Source organism: Temnothorax nylanderi, unplaced genomic scaffold (genome assembly GCF_030848795.1).
Source record: "Temnothorax nylanderi isolate EJ_2023f unplaced genomic scaffold, tnyl_v1.0 TNYL_tig0126_pilon, whole genome shotgun sequence".
NCBI lineage: Eukaryota > Metazoa > Arthropoda > Insecta > Hymenoptera > Formicidae > Temnothorax > Temnothorax nylanderi.
This window is the reverse complement of record NW_027249188.1, coordinates 482,355-501,729: the sequence shown is the minus strand read 5'-3', so window position 1 is coordinate 501,729 and position 19,375 is coordinate 482,355. Positions and strand designations below refer to the sequence as shown.

Below are 19,375 nucleotides of genomic sequence, written 5' to 3'. Positions count from 1 at the left end.
AAAATTGTTCGTTTCCGACAGTGGCGAATCTTGAGGGAGCGTGGAATGCCGACTTCATCGGTGCCGGCCGATTCCTTCGGACTTTCGCTGAAGTATTTTTCCAGCTCGATCACCTTCTCTTCCCAGAAAGCATCGATGGCGAAGCCATCATTGGTGCGGTCGTAGTTACGAGCAGGCGGTATTCGAAGTGCTCTCTTCCTGTCCGAATGAAAAACGTCGCGACAAGCTTGCGCGAGCGAGCGAAAAGACGAGAGAAAGAAAAGGGGGGAAAGAGAAAGAGATCCGTCGGAAAAGCGAGAGTCGGGTTTCGATCAATTTGCATTCAGCAATCGGCAAAAGAAACGCCAATCGAGCTTCGATGAAACGTAAAATGGCAGTTTTTCAAATGCTTCCACTCGAACGCGCCTGCAAATCTTTTCCCGGTCTTTTCGACAATCTGCGTGTTCGATGTATATCGTATTTCAATTTAAACGCAGCTATAAATGTTAATATTATTGATGCCGATTCCACAAAAATCGGATTAAAGTGTGAAATTAATTATTAAAAGAAGAATTTAAATAAAATGTTCACGCAAATCAGGGAGTAAAAGTAACGACGTTTTTAAATTATACAAAAATTCTTGTTTTCAAATTCGCGATAATACCAGGTGCGATTCTTCAGTAGCGGGTTTATCTATTTATCGACGTGTTTATCCGCATGCTTGCTATGGCAGTCGCGTTAGGCGATGATGAAACATCGCGCATCTCGTTAGGATGATGGGCTCCTACCTTCAGCTATTCCTCGGTAACGATGCTACATCGTTCCGAACAATATGTGGGCCTTCAACTCCGCGCGAGAAGCGCGTAAATAAGTTAATTCATCGACGAGATCGCCTAGCCTAGGAGTCGGAGCAGCTGGCAACTGGAGACGTTAAACGTGCATTACGTCAAGCTTACGCTATGTTTACAGGCCACGGGCTTGTTAGCCGTAGGATTGTCGTCGTTCACAGAAATGACGATGAAGGGATCAATCCGTGGAATGCGAGTTGGAGGGGACACTCAGAGCGCACCCGGGGAATTTTCACAGGAATCCAGAATCCACCGGACAAACATCGAGAAGATCTAATAGAGGGACGGCATTCGCGAAAAGCGTTCCAGATATTCCAGGCGGATCGACGTATTTTGAATTCTCGTAACAATAACTTTTTCATATTTCCGCAAATATTCCGTGGAATCGGATTTGCGAATAAAACTGGATTCCTGAATAAAATAAAGTTTAATTCACAAAGATAAGTATTTTTGCCATTTATACAAACTGTATTTTTACATCGCGAGAACGAGTACTGTGTTGCGAAATTTCAGTAATATTTAATGCAATCAAAATGTATACCTAAATTAATTTTGCAATGTTAAGGCACTGCTTTTGGAATGCAGAATACGAAATCGAGTTTAAATAACTTGTGATATACGTATACAAAATTAACATGTCTCGTCACTTTACTTCATCATTTAAGTCTATTTAAACAGACGTAATAGTAACAATATGAAATAGCTGTGAAATTAATATCTAAAATTAATTGCTCAGCGAATGAGCCGTCATATATGGGAATTGTAATCTTAATTAAAGTTCTGAAACTTTATTTTAACAATAATCGCGTAATTAATTTGGACATATCAAGATCTATTTGAATTAACAGACTTCATCGTGCGCACACGCGCGCGTCTCCCGCGACAATTGTATCGAATGCTGCGAGGTAGAGAAATGTTGGAGTTGAAAACAGAGATAATTGCTATCGCGCAAACCGCGACGTTCAGCGCATTTCCTTACGCAATGCGACTCTTATTTATTAAAGACGCTTTGTTTCGGAAACAATTAGCGACCTGGTAGAGAATGCACAAAGGGCCCTCGTTTCTGTGCTGTGAGAACCGCTCGCGTCTCTCGCGCGGAAACTTACATAATTTGGAAAGACGTCGTGACGTTGGTACGTGTGTATACGTGTACGTGTATCTACTGGAACAATAGTGGCTGACGCTGAAGCACGGGGCCGTACAAGCCACAGGATCGATACTGCCTGTCTACAGAGCGAGAGGGAGAGGAGAGGGGGGGAGGGAGAGAGAGAGAGAGAGAGAGAGAGAGAGGAGAGAGAGAGAGAGAGAGAGAGAGAGAGAGAGAGAGAGAGAGAGAGAGAGAGAGAGAGAGAGAGAGAGAGAGAGAGAGAGAGAGAGAGAGAGAGAGAGAGAGAGAGAGAGAGAGAGAGAGAGAGAGAGAGAGAGAGAGAGAGAGAGAGAGAGAGAGAGAGAGAGAGAGAGAGAGAGAGAGAGAGAGAGAGAGAGAGAGAGAGAGAGAGAGAGAGAGAGAGAGAGAGAGAGAGAGAGAGATGAGAGAGAGAGAGAGAGAGAGAGAGAGAGAGAGAGAGAGAGAGAGAGAGAGAGAGAGAGAGAAAGATGGAGATAGGGATCAAGATTTATGCGAGGGTGGCTCTAAACAGCGCCGACTGCCGTTGTTGGTTTACGCGCGCGGAGTGAAGCCGAACATATGTGGTAAATTTATATTAATTCCGCTTCCTTATACGCGTATGCGATATCGCGAGATTGGGCGAGAATGTTCTTCAAAGTTAACAGTACACTAAAAGTAAGACGTTCAGAATAATAACGGCTTAGCCTCATATTTATTTTGCAAAAAGTTTTTTAAAATAGTTTTCTAGGATATTAATACGTTAATCAACCTTAAAGATTTTTTTATTTTGTCTTTGAAACTCTTGTTTCAAAAAATAGACACAACTTACGCCACTGTTTGCAAATTCGTCCAACTTATCACCCTTTAATACTTCCTATAAAAAGTATGTATATGTATGATAGTATGATTATTATTTATAATACGGACTATGCATATATTCAGAAGCGGATCGTGAGACTGAAAAGGGCACTGCACAATGCGCGTGTGGATCTCCGAAGGGACTCTTCTCCCTCGCACTCGAGAAAAAGAGAAGAGCCTCTCGACGCCCTCGACGAAGATGACTGTCTCGGTCGCTGGTGACTTTACAGAACGCCTTTGAATAACATTGACAAACTTTGCGTACGAATTCTATTACTTGAGGCCAATCTTTCACGATAACGTTGATAATTTTTTAAATATAAATTTATATTGTTAATATTAAATATATATTATTCTGATATGATAAAATTCGAATGCTGTCTCTAGGAAATTTTTATATATTCTGCAGTCAGTATTGTGAGGAGATATCACATTTAGTTTCTTTTTACAAGTAAAACATTATTTATCATAGATAAAGCAAAAAATTGTGCTTTTTTTAGAAAAATTCTTTTTGTTGCAATTTTTGCTATTCGTATGAAATAAATTAATCCCGAAAGTGTTCTTTGATTGAAAAGTCCACACTCAAGGATTTGCAGGATATTAATAGCTGTACGTCCGAGTCGCGGCGCAGGCAGGTGTATATATATAAACCGTGATCTTTGACCCTGCAGTCCGAGTCGGACAGCGTCCGGACATAGGCGAGGCACATTTTTTTCCTCCCTGCATATTTTTCCAACCGAACTCCGCACCGCCCACCCGCGCCTGTTCATTCCACCGCAACGGGAATGTTAATTAAATCGCGTCCGCGCTAGCATTACGTTTACGTTTCCATCCGGCGAATTTATTGAGCTGTAAGCCGTAAGCTGCGATGAACATTGTCGAGAGGAGAGGAGAAGGGGAGGAGAAGAGAAAGAGTCGATCTCGTGGTTTATACCGATTTACGAGATTTTCATCGCCGGCGATTTACGTCAATCGCCCGGATTTTTATAGTCGCTGTAACTTTTTGCGCGGCGCGGAGTCGAAAAATGTAACGAACGAAATCACGCGATAAAAATATTTGTTCCGCGATTGCGATACACGAGAAAGTAGGGGGGGGGGATATTGTAAAATATCCAATAAGTATTGTGAATTTCGTTACGGTATAATAATATATTTATTTACTAACAACAATTTCCACGTGAATATAATATCGTTCAAAAATATTTTTATTTTACTTGGTGTATTGTGTACTAGCGATTCTTCGCTTTAAATGGGAGATTTTATTTTTGCATGATTTCGCAAATAATATCCGGGCGGGTTCTATAATAATTAATAAAGTTTAATTTCAAAAGGGTTTGGAAAATATGCTTTTTACAAAGTATGCAAATTGTTGGCCAATCTCGCGTTATGCGAAATCTATTATTTCCCCTTTAATTAATACACCGGAGAGCGCAATATCTTTTCTCGCGATTTACTACTATAATATTTTCCGCCATGCAGTACGTATCCGTGCACATACACGATTCCGCGAAAATCTCGTTATAAATTGTTCGGGTAATTGTAATCCCGCGAAATAAAACCGACGACGACTGTACGCTTCCATTTTGCTCGCTGATATTTATACGCAATATTTATCGTTCGAACAAAATAACAAATTCGCATTAAAGTGAAATTTGTTTATCGTAACTCTCTATCGAAGATAAGATATTATATACGATAAATTACTACACTGCAAAACGTAATTTTATTATATCATAGCTGATATTTGCAGAAACACGAAACCACGATGTACCGCAATATAACGGGTGTGACTCTTTCTTAACGGGATTTGAGCGTTAATTCTGAAAGCACACGCATTATTTCCTCAATGCGTCTCCACGTATGCTTCTCGCTATCGTTATATAGCTAAAGATAACGCACTTGATAGGCCGCATCACAGGCAGCCTGCCTGTCTCCACTTACGTTAATCGCGACGCTGTCATGTTCCCATGACAGCGGGGCCATCCGTTAACGTCTGTCATGTGCTCGCGCGCTCTATTAATTAATCCTGCGACCACGACGCCTGCACGAAACATTTAGGTTTGCTAATGACCCGGGGATATCGTGCGTATGTAACGGGTGTAATAAAAATCGCAAGATTATTTACAAAATCATACATAGATATAGCTATAGATATAGATAAAATTGCTTATCAGCTTATCACAATCATGATGTAAGATGATTAAAAACGAGAATCAAAATGCACGATATTTTAGCATGAATCAAATAAATCTTAATGAATCATAAATAAATACTTTATTTTGATTTTAGCAGTGTTACCTAAATATCAATGCGAGCAATTTTTGTTATTTGGTGAATTATTAGCAATACTAAGAGAATAAGTTATCATTCCCTGTTTCAAGTATTTGGAAAATTACTCGCATGGCTTAGAAATTACTATATAGAATCTGGCTTTCTTTTTTTTTGTTTGAGCACATAAATTTTTCTTTCTTGCTCCAAATAAGTCTCTCCCGTGAAGTATAAAATAAAGCGAAGCGTCTACCGGTAATAAACAGGGATATTGACAGTCCAGCGTGGCAGCACAGCGAAGAGCATCCGGACAAAGAGACCCACTCTCTTCTCCATTATTGTAGGTTTATGACTCATCTTGTCCGTTTCAGCCGGCGAATCCGGCATCCGGTCGATACGGGGACTTTAAAATTGGCGCACCTTCTTTTCAGAGCTTCTCAACAAAATCCGCACCGAATAGTAATCCTGGATCCCCGCAAAAAATTGATCGTGTGCGAAATTGAAAATTGCATCGCGCTCTTCATCTATGCTGCGGTTTGCCGCAAATAAATTAATCTTAAAAGTCTTTAGATTAGTCAACTTAAGCTTATTTTCAATATTTATATATTACAAAGTTTTAATAAAAAAAACTATTTTAATAAAAAATATTTTAATAAAAAATATTTTAATAAAAAATATTTTAATAAAAAATATTTTAATAAAAAATATTTTAATAAAAAAAAGTTATCAATTTTTTAATTAACTTACATTTATTACCTGCTTGATAATAAAATTACATCAGCCATTTTAAAATTCAAATTAATGTAAATCGATATTTACATGAATTTTCGTTCTATTTGATTTTTCTCTTGAAAGAAAAAAGATCTATTTAATTTTCCTTGTATCAAAATATTATGACAAAAAATTAATTTTCAAAAATTAATTAGATCAATAGGAACAAGTAACAACACGGTTAAATCTGATTAAATTTAGCTTTCTCACGCGAGAAACTACAACTACGCAAAAAAATGCTATTTGTCTCGGTGTACATGTGTCCCTGGATGCGACACGCAGCTCCAAAGAGGAAAAGTAATCTCAAGTGGCTATACGTTTCTATCCGAAAGTTTCGCCTCTCGGCACACTTTTTGCAAGCACTAACGCAAACCGCGCTGCACACTCCCTCGCGAGAACGATATAATTTACTGCGGCTATATATGCCCGGACCGTTTTAATAATACCCGGGTGTTCCTGACCCACACCCCCGTCTCCCACTTTTTACCCCTCATTCTCCAACGAGAATTCACTGGCAAATTAAAACCACAGGAGGATTTATCGTTGGCTCCCAGGCAGCTCGGTGCGTCCGGCAGCGTTTAAGATAACTAAGTGCCGAAGACGCGTGCGTTATTAACGAGTGCGTTATTCCTCTCGTTACTCGGCTAAGAGGACAAGATTTTGCGCAACGGACGACGGTGAAGAACGGACCGTGAAATTAGCATCTCACATGACCGCGATATACGGTCGATAATGGAATAATCGTCGCAAAGGATTTAGGTCAGCTTTCGTCTAATAAAGATAACTGAACGAAATTCGTGTAAGCTCTAGAAATCTCTTGAAAATATCCACAAAGATATATTTTAATTCAAATATTCGGGTAGAAAAAAAAATATAAACATTATATATATATATATATATATATATACATATGTTCATCTGGAGGGCGTAGCTTTTAAAGAGCGAGTCCTTATTTAGTTAGTATTTTTAATTAAGGCGAATTATATATATATATATATGTAATTAAATTCCCTTTTATCGTTATAATTGCAATTTTATACTCGGACTTACCCAGTTTTACGATGACCCGAGCCTTACTTATCTCGTATCTCTAATACGACTTCCCCTTTGTATGATTTACATATTATGTCACATTGTCAAGATTTGTTCGGATTACTCGCTTATCCGGTAATTACCGTCGGATCGTCGCGTAAACACACTCAAATCATCCAGTTGACCGCGGATGAAAAGCGTCAGCTTACTCGGACGCGTAAGTGGTTCGTACCAGAGACTGGCCAGACGAGAGGAAAGCTGCGGAACGTTCTCTCTCGAGGGCCCTCGCGAAAACGTTTACATCGTGCCATTCGCGTAACGATAGATAAAGAGAATCTCTCTCTCTTTCTCCATCGCTCTCCGTTCCCTTCCCCACACTTATCCCTGGAAATCGGCGCGCCGCATAAAGAAAGCGTATAGAGACTCGCGCGCGCGCGCGCGCGCGCGGGCGCTTCCTCGAGTGCATTACTCGAATAGGAGAGGCGGCCGGAGATGGTCGCGGTCGAGGGTTCTGTACACATACGCGGCCGCCGCGGTATGTTTGCCCGCAAATAGAATTTCCTCGCGTCTTTATTTACTAATAACGTAGCCCCTGTGGTCGACTCGGTTGGCGGAAACAAAGACGCGCGCGTAGAGACTACGCGTAGAGAGGAGCGCGTTCATTCGTTTGCGCTCCTCGCTTTCGGAGCGCGGCCTTTTCGGATTAATTGCAGACGAACTCTTACCGACGTGATGAATCATTGAACGTAACCCTATGATTATACATATACGAAACATTGTTACACGTATTATTGCGTTTTCGTTAGTTATTGCGGTATATCGTACCCGTCTGGTATAGCTTATTATAAATGCACGCGATTGTACCAAAATAGCGGCGCAAACAACCGCTACAGGTATATGACTCTTTTGTGTGTGTGTGAATCTGTTTTAAAACTATAATAACGCCAGCAAGGATAACTGATGTCTTCCTCGACGATAGTCTATCTAAACTTTATGCGTGTATAACTAGACGCGTACTTACATATTCATTCTTTGAACGGTGCCGTAACTTACATATTATCGCGCGCGATGTCATCGCGGAAAGTACTCCGCGTTTCTCGTATATATTTGATGAACATGTCTTACCGGAGAGTGTCGTTCGCCTCTGTAAACGTCATATCACCGTGCGGGTATCTCGAAGTAACTGCCTCGTCCCGGCGACATTTAACTCGGAATAAATTACATACGGAAGCGCCGATCGCAAGCGCGCGAGATACGTGCGCGCGCGGCGCGCATTATTCATTGAATATTAATTTCGCCATCTGTACGCGCAATTTGTATGTTCCTAGAGAAGATTTATCGATCTCGCGTTATACGGGCACGCACGATAACGGGCACGCTATCAGTATGGCGCGCACGAGCGCCATCCGAGATGAAAAAGGTGCCCTCTTGTCATAAAATTATCAACGACTATTACGCACGATTTACGCACAACTAGAATATATTCGCGGCGATGAACGATCGACGCAGGTTTCAATGCGATCTGTTAAATAGCAAAACGGGATAAATCGAAGAAACAATGAGTACCTATAAATTATTTGGAAATTTTCAAATCGACGATTTAAAAAAAAAATTATGAATATGAGAAATGACGGAGATAGAATAATTAATTGTTAGCATTAAAGAACAACTACCGTACATATTCTTAATCGAATAACGTGATAACAAGGCAACAGAAAAATCTCTGCTTAAACGTAGTTTGCGCCCGATTGCGGTCATTCCGTATCCACTGGACGATTTACGATCGCGCGCCGAGAAATGCGTTACAACCGCGTTACGATGAGGCCGCGAAAAGAAAGAAAAAAGAAGAAGACGGAGAGAATAATTTCACGACCGAGAATACCGCATGTTTCTCGCGTTTGTTATCATCACCGCCGCGGATTCCATTTTTCGTGGGCGAGCGACAGAATATAATGCGCCGTCACGGCGGTGGCGATGGTGGGAACCGACGGCGCGCGAAAATGACGCCCTTTCGAGGCCGCAACCGCATTACTCACGCGGCGGTTAGCGCGTACTCGTTATAAACGTTGAGAAAATGTCCCGGCGCATTTTTCCTCGCGGCCGCGGAACAAATAAGGGAGCGAGGCGGCCGTGCTAAATCACGGGCCCGCGTGCCTCCGTGACACCTTCTGACGATGGCGTGTGCTCGTCGCGCCACGTGACACGCGTATAAATCAATTGCGCTTGAAATAGAGAGAGAGAGAGAGAGAGAGAGAGAGAGAGAGAGAGAGAGAGAGAGAGAGAGAGAGAGAGAGAGAGAGAGAGAGAGAGAGAGAGAGAGACGCAGAGACAGAGAAATCTACACGCGACTCGAACTGGAGGTGTTCAGAGGTTCCGAGTGTAATTTCTCGATATGCATTTACAGGATCTAAAAAAAGATCGAAGAATTCAGAGGCGCGTACAGCCGCGAAAATGCATAAGAGATATCTAGCTAATGCGGATCTACAAATCAACTTTAATACAGATATATAGATAGATAACTCTTATTTCGTTCTATTTATATTTAAATTTCCTAGATATTTCACATCCGTTTAAATGTCGATAGCTAAGTTGGTCGAGAATTGGAAAATCTTGGTAGCGTCTTATCGAGTTTCTCGTCCAAATGTGAAAATGACTAAAACGACATAAAGATGCCGATGTCGAGATACGCATCGGACACACGCTAGATACGCGCATCGCGCGTCTGTCTGTGTGGCTAATTATAATATTGTCGTTCTACACGCGAGATATGAAGCAACGTCGCATAGTTCGATAGCGTCTGGCGTCGGAATGCCGCTCTCGGACGCCACGACGATATATTGTCTCGCTAATGAATCATGATGGATCGAAAGAGAAAGATAGATAGATAGATAGATGAATGAAGAGCGAGTGAGAAAGAGAGAGAGAGAGAGAGAGAGAGAGAGAGAGAGAGAGAGAGAGAGAGAGAGAGAGAGAGAGAGAGAGAGAGAGAGAGAGAGAGAGAGAGAGAGAGAGAGAGAGAGAGAGAGAGAGAGAGAGAGAGAGAGAGAGAGAGAGAGAGAGAGAGAGAGAGAGAGAGAGAGAGAGAGAGAGAGAGAGAGAGAGAGAGAGATTTAGTGTGACACGATTGCGTCGAAATACCCCCGGGTCAGTAGCGTGTCCTCTTGCTCTGGCTTCGTCATTGAATTCAGTGTCGCGTAACAAGTGATTTAGCACGTCCAACACAATCCTGCTATTTGCGGTGAAAGCCTGAAGATTTCAATACACTCGTTCCAACGCATTTGTGCGCGTTGACGACAAGAAAAATTGGAAAATAAAAGTAAAAGAACATCGTTAGTATTTTTGCACCAGGTTGTTATTGTTGGAAATTATCGGTCTCGTTTTAATTTAAAAAAGGCAATTTTAAAGCTACAATTTTAAAGCTAATTATAAGTGGCCGAAAATATAGGAATTGTCTGAAACTGTGATTCGAGGACACGTAAATACGTAGAAATTTTGTATCCCTCTCATTCAATTTTAGTATAATAACATTTTTTTGAAATAAAGAAATAGCATTACCGTTTTTTGCAGATATATAGCGTTCGCGGACACAGATCTCACGGGCATTAAGAGAGAATTTACAGTTCCACGATGAAAAGTATACGACAAGACATCGCGTCCGACATCTTTAATTACAGGGACGCGGCGCGGTGGTTCAAAGCCCCGCGCGCTCACTTCGGGCTCTCTGGGAAAGCCTTACTCCGGGGAATTCGACGATGGCCGGACTATCGGAATCGGCTTGCGCCGCTCGGGGAGTAACGGCACTTCCTGTTCCCGGACGTACGTAGACGCGGGAAGACGTAGTTCGAGCGTGTAATATATGCCGATAACGCGCAACGTGCCCGAGCGCGGCTCGCCAAGATAATCGCGCGGAAATCGGCTTTCGCGCAAGATCAGCGTGCGATAGAAACGCGCATAAATAAACAAATAACTCCGCGGCAGTCTAAATCACTGGTTCCGTTCGTTTGATTCATGATTCAAAGTACTTGGCGCGAACGCGGTACATAAATCAACCACTTAGGGCTGAGAAGCTCTCTCTCGCGCGCGCGCGCGCGAGCTCGGAATCTGAGAGGATAGCGAGCGAGCGCGATGATCGCCGAGATGAAATTTCGGTTCACCTCTCGACGAGAAAACGCGATAAATTATCCCGCTCCGACCGCGCCGACTTTAGCGATCATCGATATCATCGGTAATGATTAGTCGGGAATACTTAGTAGAGAATATCGATGGTATCACAAATCCTGTGCAAACAAACGCGCTCCTCTTTTTACCACTCGTTAAAGCGGATTCAGTGACTAATGATCTTACGATGAAAAAAATTGTAAATGAATTAATTAGGATCTGAATTAGTAACGCAACAATATTACTAAAAAATACACTTCCCAGCGATATTATTGCAGATATAGTTGGTTCACTAACGAGGACACTCATGATATATAATTCTGATTTAATATTTCTCGCATTCTTATTAATCAATAAAGATCTGAATAAATAAGGATCACATCCTCGAAACTGTATTTTCCAGAAATATCACCGTAGAAAGCTGTATTAGTGCTACTGATGCGTGTAAGAAGACGTAAAGATATCATTTATGATATCTTTAGGATATTTATACGTGACGATTATCCTCATGCAAGACTTGGCGCGTACTACACGATTTATCACAGGTCAATTAAATTATTCCCTCAATATCTACGTGCGCAAGACATGCATCGTTGGCTAATGACGAGTTTTATTTGGAAGAAAAAAAAGGAGATATAGTGGCCAATATGCTCGGGTATTAGCATATGGTCTGACATGTTGCCTACGTAATATAAGCCTAATTAAGACGCTCACGTAACGTCTCTATCATTAAAGCGCGCCTATTATTCAATAGTAATTAGAGATGCTTATCGAACGCGCGCATCGATATCGTGACCAATGATTATCCGAGCGCGTCCAATTATTTGATCCGGAGCTTTTTATCGCGGCCCGTATTGCATAACAACGGTTCGTTACGCGCGCATCGGTCTCGCCTAGTCATTAACCTCGATTGACAATAACATATGCACATTACGTTGCCGACGCGCTATTAAAATAATAGCGTTTAACTGCGCTTAATTAGCCGCCTAATTAATAATTCACTATTGAAATCGCGAAACGCGCTTATCATTCAATGAGAAGATGGCCGGATGATAATTCTCCACCGATGCAATGCTCGGTCCCGCGCGATGCGAGATGCCTATCGCTTTCACATCTATAATTCTCGATTATCTCGAGAGCTATCTCGGTCCATTTTCCTGCGACACGCGTGATTCCTTTCACTTCGATGCCGTGCGAGGTAGGTAATCGTTACTGCTAGAAAGATGATTCTGTCGTTACGATACCGGCATGCGTATTTTAAAAAAAGAAACATGTACGAGCAGTTTGCGTTATAAAAAAAATAACCAGACAAGCTGCTTGTCGACTCGACAACGTTATTACTACCAGTGATGATCGCGAAATCAAGTTGCGCGCTTTTAATTCACGACAGAAACTTTTCAAAATGTCTTCAAGAGAGAGAAAGAGAGAAAAGAGCTATAAAGATTGTAGAGAGATAATTATGAAATATTAACAGAAGATTTTCTTTGCTTACATAGCGGACAGAAGAAATCTTATAAGACGATGAATGGAATAGATCTCGAATTATGATACCTACATCGCGAATTTTTCTTCTTTCGCGAATTAAATTTCAGTGATTGGAGATAACGATAACATCTTTATTTTCGATTTAATTTTAAGCGGACTTGAATTTTTATTTGAAATTTAGCTTTCAAGATCGCGCTTAACGGCACATTAAAAAATGAACAACGATCTTGCTCGACAATTTCTCCACAAAATATTCGTATTTAAAATTTGAGCAACAATGTTCTTCTCTTAATATTTTACATATTCGTCATGAATCACCCTGCACGCGCTCGGAAGCGACATAATAAATCAACCGTCACCACGTCGAAAGCAACCGCGCCGCTGCTGATTTCATAAACGACTAGAGGGATTAATTATAAGTATCAATTGATCCATGGACGAGCTAATTATAATATTGATGCTATATTAGATTAATTAACGTCGCGACGCTCAGCGTCGGTGAGATTAATTGCCGCCTTTTCTCGTCCTTCGCTCGATCTGTCTGTCCACAATCGACGAGACACGTCCATCGAAGCGGCGAGCGGCGCGCGGCGGTGCGACGCTCGGCAGGATCGACGACGAGATGTCGCGGTTGCATCAGATAAAGCCGAGCGATCTGCACGTCGTATACATCGTGGCATGACGAAGAGACACGATCCGAAGACGACTCGTTCCTTTTTTGCACGGTGTCGCGAAGTGTATCTTGCACACGTATCGATAGCCATACGGTTGCTTTCCTCGATGAAAAAAATGTTTCGTAAGATTAATCGAGAGACGAGGACCAACGAGCAACGCGAGTATCGCCGAGTCACACGTATCTCGCTTCGAGATATTGTCATTTATAACTTTCAAACCATATCATTCGTAATTTTTATTAAAAAATGTCAGTAGACGTATTACAAGAATGTTTTCAGGTTTTATCGATTTATTAATTCCGCTGCCAAAGGAAAAATCGAAAGTCAAATATGCCGGTAACTTTAATCGCGCAATCGTACATATACATACACGCTTTATCACTGACTAACATTTAATATTTACCGGTTTTATGCGCATGTATTCAGCTTACGATTCATTCACCGGGAGGTTCATTTAGGTGCTTTCTCTCACTATCGCTACGTCAGAAACAAAGGCTAAAGTCCCACAATCGCAGACGCGTTTCATTTCCGCGCGCGTTTATTAACGCGCTGAACTTCCTGCCGCTCGATTATTCTCATCTCGTCGCGATTGTTCCTAGGTGAAATTGGTAACAAATCGTTCTCGGAAAATATATCTCTCTTGTGATAGAAAGCAATAAGCAAAGATGATTTGCCAGTCTATACGTGTTAAAGTGTATAGAATAGCCTAGATTATTTATCAAAATTTATCAAAGAAGGTCAAAATATTCTTAAGGAAAACAGTAGGTACAGCAATATTTTAATGTTCGACATTAAATACCTTAGTAACTCAAACTGTAACTTCGACTTTGCTAAAGTTTATTTGTTGTAAAATATAATTTTGTTATTCGTTATTATGGATTCGTGAATTTTGCTTACAATTCAGTAATCCACAAGCTCTAATGATGGCTTTCTCTCTTTCATTATTCTTTTTAACATAATAAAAATAAGAAAATTGTTAAAATAAGAAATTTTGACTAATTTAAGTAAGAAATTGACTCTGATATTTTAAACGTTTATTATACGAATCACGTCGTACGTTAAATGTTATCATACACGCGAGCAATCGAAAGTTACCACGTTGCATGTGCGTATCACATAATATCTCGCACGAAGATGGAGAGATATTTTATTTATCGGAAGGATTCCTGTGTTCCGACGTTAATTAGCGGTCTCGCGTCCCGGGAGAGCGAGGTCGGCCGCGAGGTATAATTTCGCCAATCGATGTCGCCCGATCGGTAATTCCGACGCAAATTGATATTCCGCCGATTCCAGTATTTGTTCCATATTGCGTCTTGTCGCGGCGTGGCGCACATGCAACCGATGGGCGATCTCCGTGGGATGCGCGGCGATTGAAAAACGATTGTACCGCACGCGAACTGTCGTCCATCAATATCGAAAAGGATCGCACGACTGCTCGCCCGGCCGTTATTTCATATGCAATCGCAGTTACCGGATATCCGGAAGGATTTGTCTTTAATACCGCCACTGATGGCCGTTACACGCCCATCTCCCGCGGATGCAACACTGCGAAATTCGCTTAATGCGCATTAAATACGGCCGTGATGTACGGCTTGAAGAGAGAAGGGGAAAAGAGGGGACATGAAAAACGTTCCGCTCACGATCATCGAATGAAAACTAATGAATTTGTCAACGTGGGCTCGATACATCGGATCGCAATCAGGCCGCTTTTGTACAGAGCCCGCGAATCGTTAACAACAATTAATGTCGCGATATGAACGTCATTGTTCTGAAGAAGAAACGTTTTAATTGGAGCAACCTTTATTATAATTTTTAAGAGCTTCACGCATGAACTATAGAATCCCGCACAAAATACTTGTATAAAACAAAATAGTCAGGTATAGTTAAACCTACAGAAGCTTCGCCGCCGTTCACTCTTATGACGCGCGACGAGATGGTCGTATCGCGATGAAACACTCACGCTGTCTAGAACGTACAACGGGACCGATAATTGACAGATTACTTATCTCGATGTCCATTTGATGTGCCGATGCGATGTCGCGAGATATTAATGAGCTTTCCAGACTGACACAATGAGAATACGACAAGATCAATGGCGAGGATTGCCTCTCCCGCTCGCGCATCCGACGGGGAATGCGGCTACTTCGATCACGAGATCCCAATCGCGACACTTCAATAAGAATGGATGCGATTATTATTAAGATTATTATTATTAATCGAACGGCGAAGAATATCTCATGACTGACTGCACTTTAGCAATATCTTATCTCTTGATTCTTTCACCTTATACGCTTATATCTCGCGAGATTGAAAATCGATTTTGAACATTTTGCAGAATCTATTTTCAGAATCCTATATATTTCTCGTTAATTAACGTGAAATCCAAAAATTTCATCAAGTAACGGGATACTGGGTACGAATCGTGTCACGTGCGATACCTACATTTGGCAGCGCGCAGACCGAGAGGTCTCGCCCTCCAAAAGCTCACAGCGATAAACCGAGAAACGAAACGACGCGGTCTACGTTATCCGCTACACCCAGAAGGGGCGGATAAACACGGGGAGAGAAAAAAACAGAGATAAAGAATACGATTATGTAAATGTAACTGTTGCGGGAGGGAATGCCGTACACGCGCGCATACGCGAGGACAACCGGGGCCGGCGCTGTTATTAGCATCGGCCTCGCATGGCTTAATATTTAAATTAGCGTTAGGTCCGATATTCGCTTTGGCGATAGTGCACGCTTCCTTGGATTATTAACACGAGCCAGTGAGTCCGCGAGCGAGCGACACGACATGTGGCGTGCCGACAACGTTAAGAATTGTCGAGCGAACACTCGGGACGACGACAAACGCCGATTCTCGCATGAGCACGTTTCATGATAGGCGTGTCTGAAAGAGAAGAGTAGCCGGAAAACGCGATTCTGAGATAATTAAGACGGGATATGTCTTCTATCGTAATAAGATAGAGAAAATAACGATATGAAAAGCTCGTTAAGCTTGTCAGCCACAATCGGACATTTTATTTTAGGACTTAAATATCTATTTATTCGTTTTTAGATATATATACACACATACATACATTAATTATATTATACAACTCGAAAGACATATTACTGATAATATCTGAATCAATTTGTGAAATAATATATAAAAAGTATCTATAGAGACAATTCTTTCCATGGAAAAAATATTCCCAAGAGGGAATAAATAATGTCCGCCACTGCCAGCTCTACTGCCTTCCCTTCCGTATCAGTCTCGTAATACTAATGCGCGGTCCCCTCGATCGCGGCCATTATAGCGAGATCGAATCCGAGACGGAATGAACTGGCCCGCAAACAATCTATAATGCGCGTCGTGTTTCAAATTGAATCACGGATCGCAAGGGTTGTTTACGGTAGCGTGATAAATGAAGGCTGCTTAAAAATATACTGACCCCGAGGCTCGTTACACCGGGCCAGGCCGGGCGACAAAATACATCGCCGCCGGCCAATTCGTTCGGCAATCATTATAAACGTGGACAATGGCGTTGTTCGATAATACCCGAAGATCTCCTCTGGCCCGCCCTGCCCGTCGTGATAGATGTTCCGGTGTCGCGTTCCCGGACGGTCCCGATAATACATCATGCCTCGGCGTATCGCGCCGGCATATATTTACGTCTCGCTAGTGTCGAAACACGAATACAAATTTAAACTTTATCATTTTTCGATCCTATTATTTGCGCCGCGTGACGTGAATAATGCCCAAGAACCACGTTAATTTTCAACAGTGCGATGAGAGTCTTCGGTTTATATATTAAAATATACAAGAACAGAATGAATTTGAAATCAGAGTTTTAAAATTGTTTCTTATTATTGCTACATATTTCATCTCCAAGTTTCACGTGCTCGATTCAATTGCTTCGATAATATTGCAGATTGCGAGAAAGACGTGATACTTGTTTTCTTCTAGTATTTCATGTAGATTAACGTTAACAAGGAAATTATTGAGTTTTAATTCCCCCCCGTTGGACGTGACTGTATGCGTATTTAATCATGCCGATACGTGAATGCGCGCACGATTCAAGATTAATTAGTTGCTAATGTAATTGATTATATCCGTCTATATTTGCAATTCACAATCCGGCAAGCAAACCGGATTAATATTGCAGTAATAATTTATCAAAATTACGCCATCAGTTTATGCACGAAATTGGAGAACGTCATTGGAGACGAAATTAAATTTCGATCAATCAAATTATTATTCCAAATTAGGAAATTAATCATGAATCATGCTTAGCTGCACACTGAGACTGCCTCGAAATGATTGTAATTATACTGCTATTTTTTTTAGAAAGCAATTTTTATTATTGTGTAATTTTTAAGTTTTAAGCTAGTTTTCTAATAGGTTATTCAACTTTGCGTGTATTTCATATTACAATTGTAAAAAAAAGTTGCAGAATTAATTTCATTCAAATTTGAATCTCGTGTTTACTATAAACTTCCTTAAACTTTTATACCGTCAGTGCGTTTTCGAAAAATTCTCCTAAAATGCTAAATAAAAGTGCTTTTCTATCTTTTCTCTTTCGCATAATTTATGTATTTTTAATTCCGCCAGTGTGGCTCTCGACGTCACTCGACTCGACATGTCGCCCGCGAAATGAAAATCGGGTTTCGCTCGGCAAGTTAAAGGAAACGTGTCTGCGCGGAAACCAGGGAGTGGCACGCGCGGAATGCAAGTTCAAGTGCGGCACGACGAGTGCACATGTATACGCGATGCATGGCTCTCGAGTGCTATGCACAGGAAGCAACGTTGCTCTAGACGGAATGACGGAAATATTGAAACGCGTGGGTGGTCGTGATGAAAAAAAAGAGAAAAAGAAAAAAGATATATCCGGGAAGATATCCCGATACTCTCTCTCGCATTCTCGAGCTTGTCATAAGCGCGGAGGTGACGAGGAAAAAAACCGGAAAGAGATTGGACGCGCATTTGCCTCGAAATGAATATTGGTATCAAAAATCGTACGTGTTTTTTCGCGTGTGAAAAAAGTGTCTTTACGCGAAAAGCGTGTTTAATGAAACACATTATTCGGCTGGACGTTTTCTGCGAAAGTTTGACTGGTGGGACATGCGTCTAGATAGAATTATTATCAATAAAGTATCGAAGTTCAGTGGTCCATAAATTAAATAGTGATAGAATTAAAATCCATATCTAAAAAAGAGATGTAAAGTTTATTGTTGTCGCTTTTCCGCGATGCCGATTGGTTCTCTTGCTGCGCTTACTTCATTTGCAGCTGTCATTGTATATTTTGACAGTTGTGTGTATCAAGGAGTTAATAGTGTAATAGTAATAGCATAATGTTAAAGCTAAATAGCGCGCGCGAAGCGCGCGTCTGTAGTGTCTAGTATATTAAAAAAATAATTCGTATTTTTTTCTACTTTTTTTTACTTTATAAATTTTAAGATACATAGTAACTCGAAAGAGATAGATCCAGATATCTTACGTATAAGCTATTGTATTATAATTATATTATTTATTTTCTATTGTTATTTTAATAGATAACAACTTTGTATTTTAGCATTCTACATTTACAGCAAAATTTTATTAGCGATTTCAACTTTCATGGTCTCTAAACATAAAAAATACGATAATGCCTGTTTTCAAAAATTTGCTGACAAAGCGTTTTCATACGAAACTTGGAAATCGGCGCGCTTTTCACATCGCGGAGATAAAAACTGATGAAATCGGTTGTGAGTGGTCGGCGGTTAAAGCCCGAATATTCATACGTTGTCACAGAAAATTGAACCATAAAGGCTTTTCCACGTGCGACAGCGAATGCCATTGAAACTGTGCCAAATTCGAAATTAAACCGTCGTGAAACGTGTTGTGCAAGGATTACAGAGGATTCTCGCGGTAACAAAAGAAAGAATATCACACAAACCCATGATTTATAATTTCGACCTAAGGTTCAAAATGTTTATGTTACATCATACTCTGGTCAAAAATACATTATTCAGATCGAAAGAAATAAGATTTCGCGCATCGCTATCGCATATTTAACCTCTCTTCAAACGATACAACATGCAATAACGAAAATTACGATAATTCGCTCACCGCGTACAATTCCATGAAAGCTTCTTTCAATCACGTACCTGAAACAGGAAAATACAAACCACAGTTACAACCATGTTTTTTTTATAGAAATACAATATATATG

The 19,375-nt window shown here is 41.0% G+C and overlaps 1 protein-coding gene across 3 annotated transcripts in view; it reads right to left on the bottom strand.

Annotated features, from left to right (window-relative positions):
* Positions 1-19,375, bottom strand: part of LOC139776724 (CCR4-NOT transcription complex subunit 6) — a 314,159-nt gene that overhangs the window by 17,054 nt on the left and 277,730 nt on the right. Inside the window, exon 4 of one of the 3 annotated variants that reach the window (XM_071713609.1) lies at positions 19,286-19,310. The exons of 1 other annotated variant lie outside the window; for it this stretch is intronic. In XM_071713609.1, coding sequence (XP_071569710.1) covers positions 19,303-19,310 — 8 coding nt within the window. In that variant the 3' untranslated portion in view covers positions 19,286-19,302. Of the gene's footprint in view, positions 1-19,285; positions 19,311-19,375 lie in introns of those variants that run through there. One more of the 3 variants, XM_071713606.1, reaches the window with a different exon arrangement.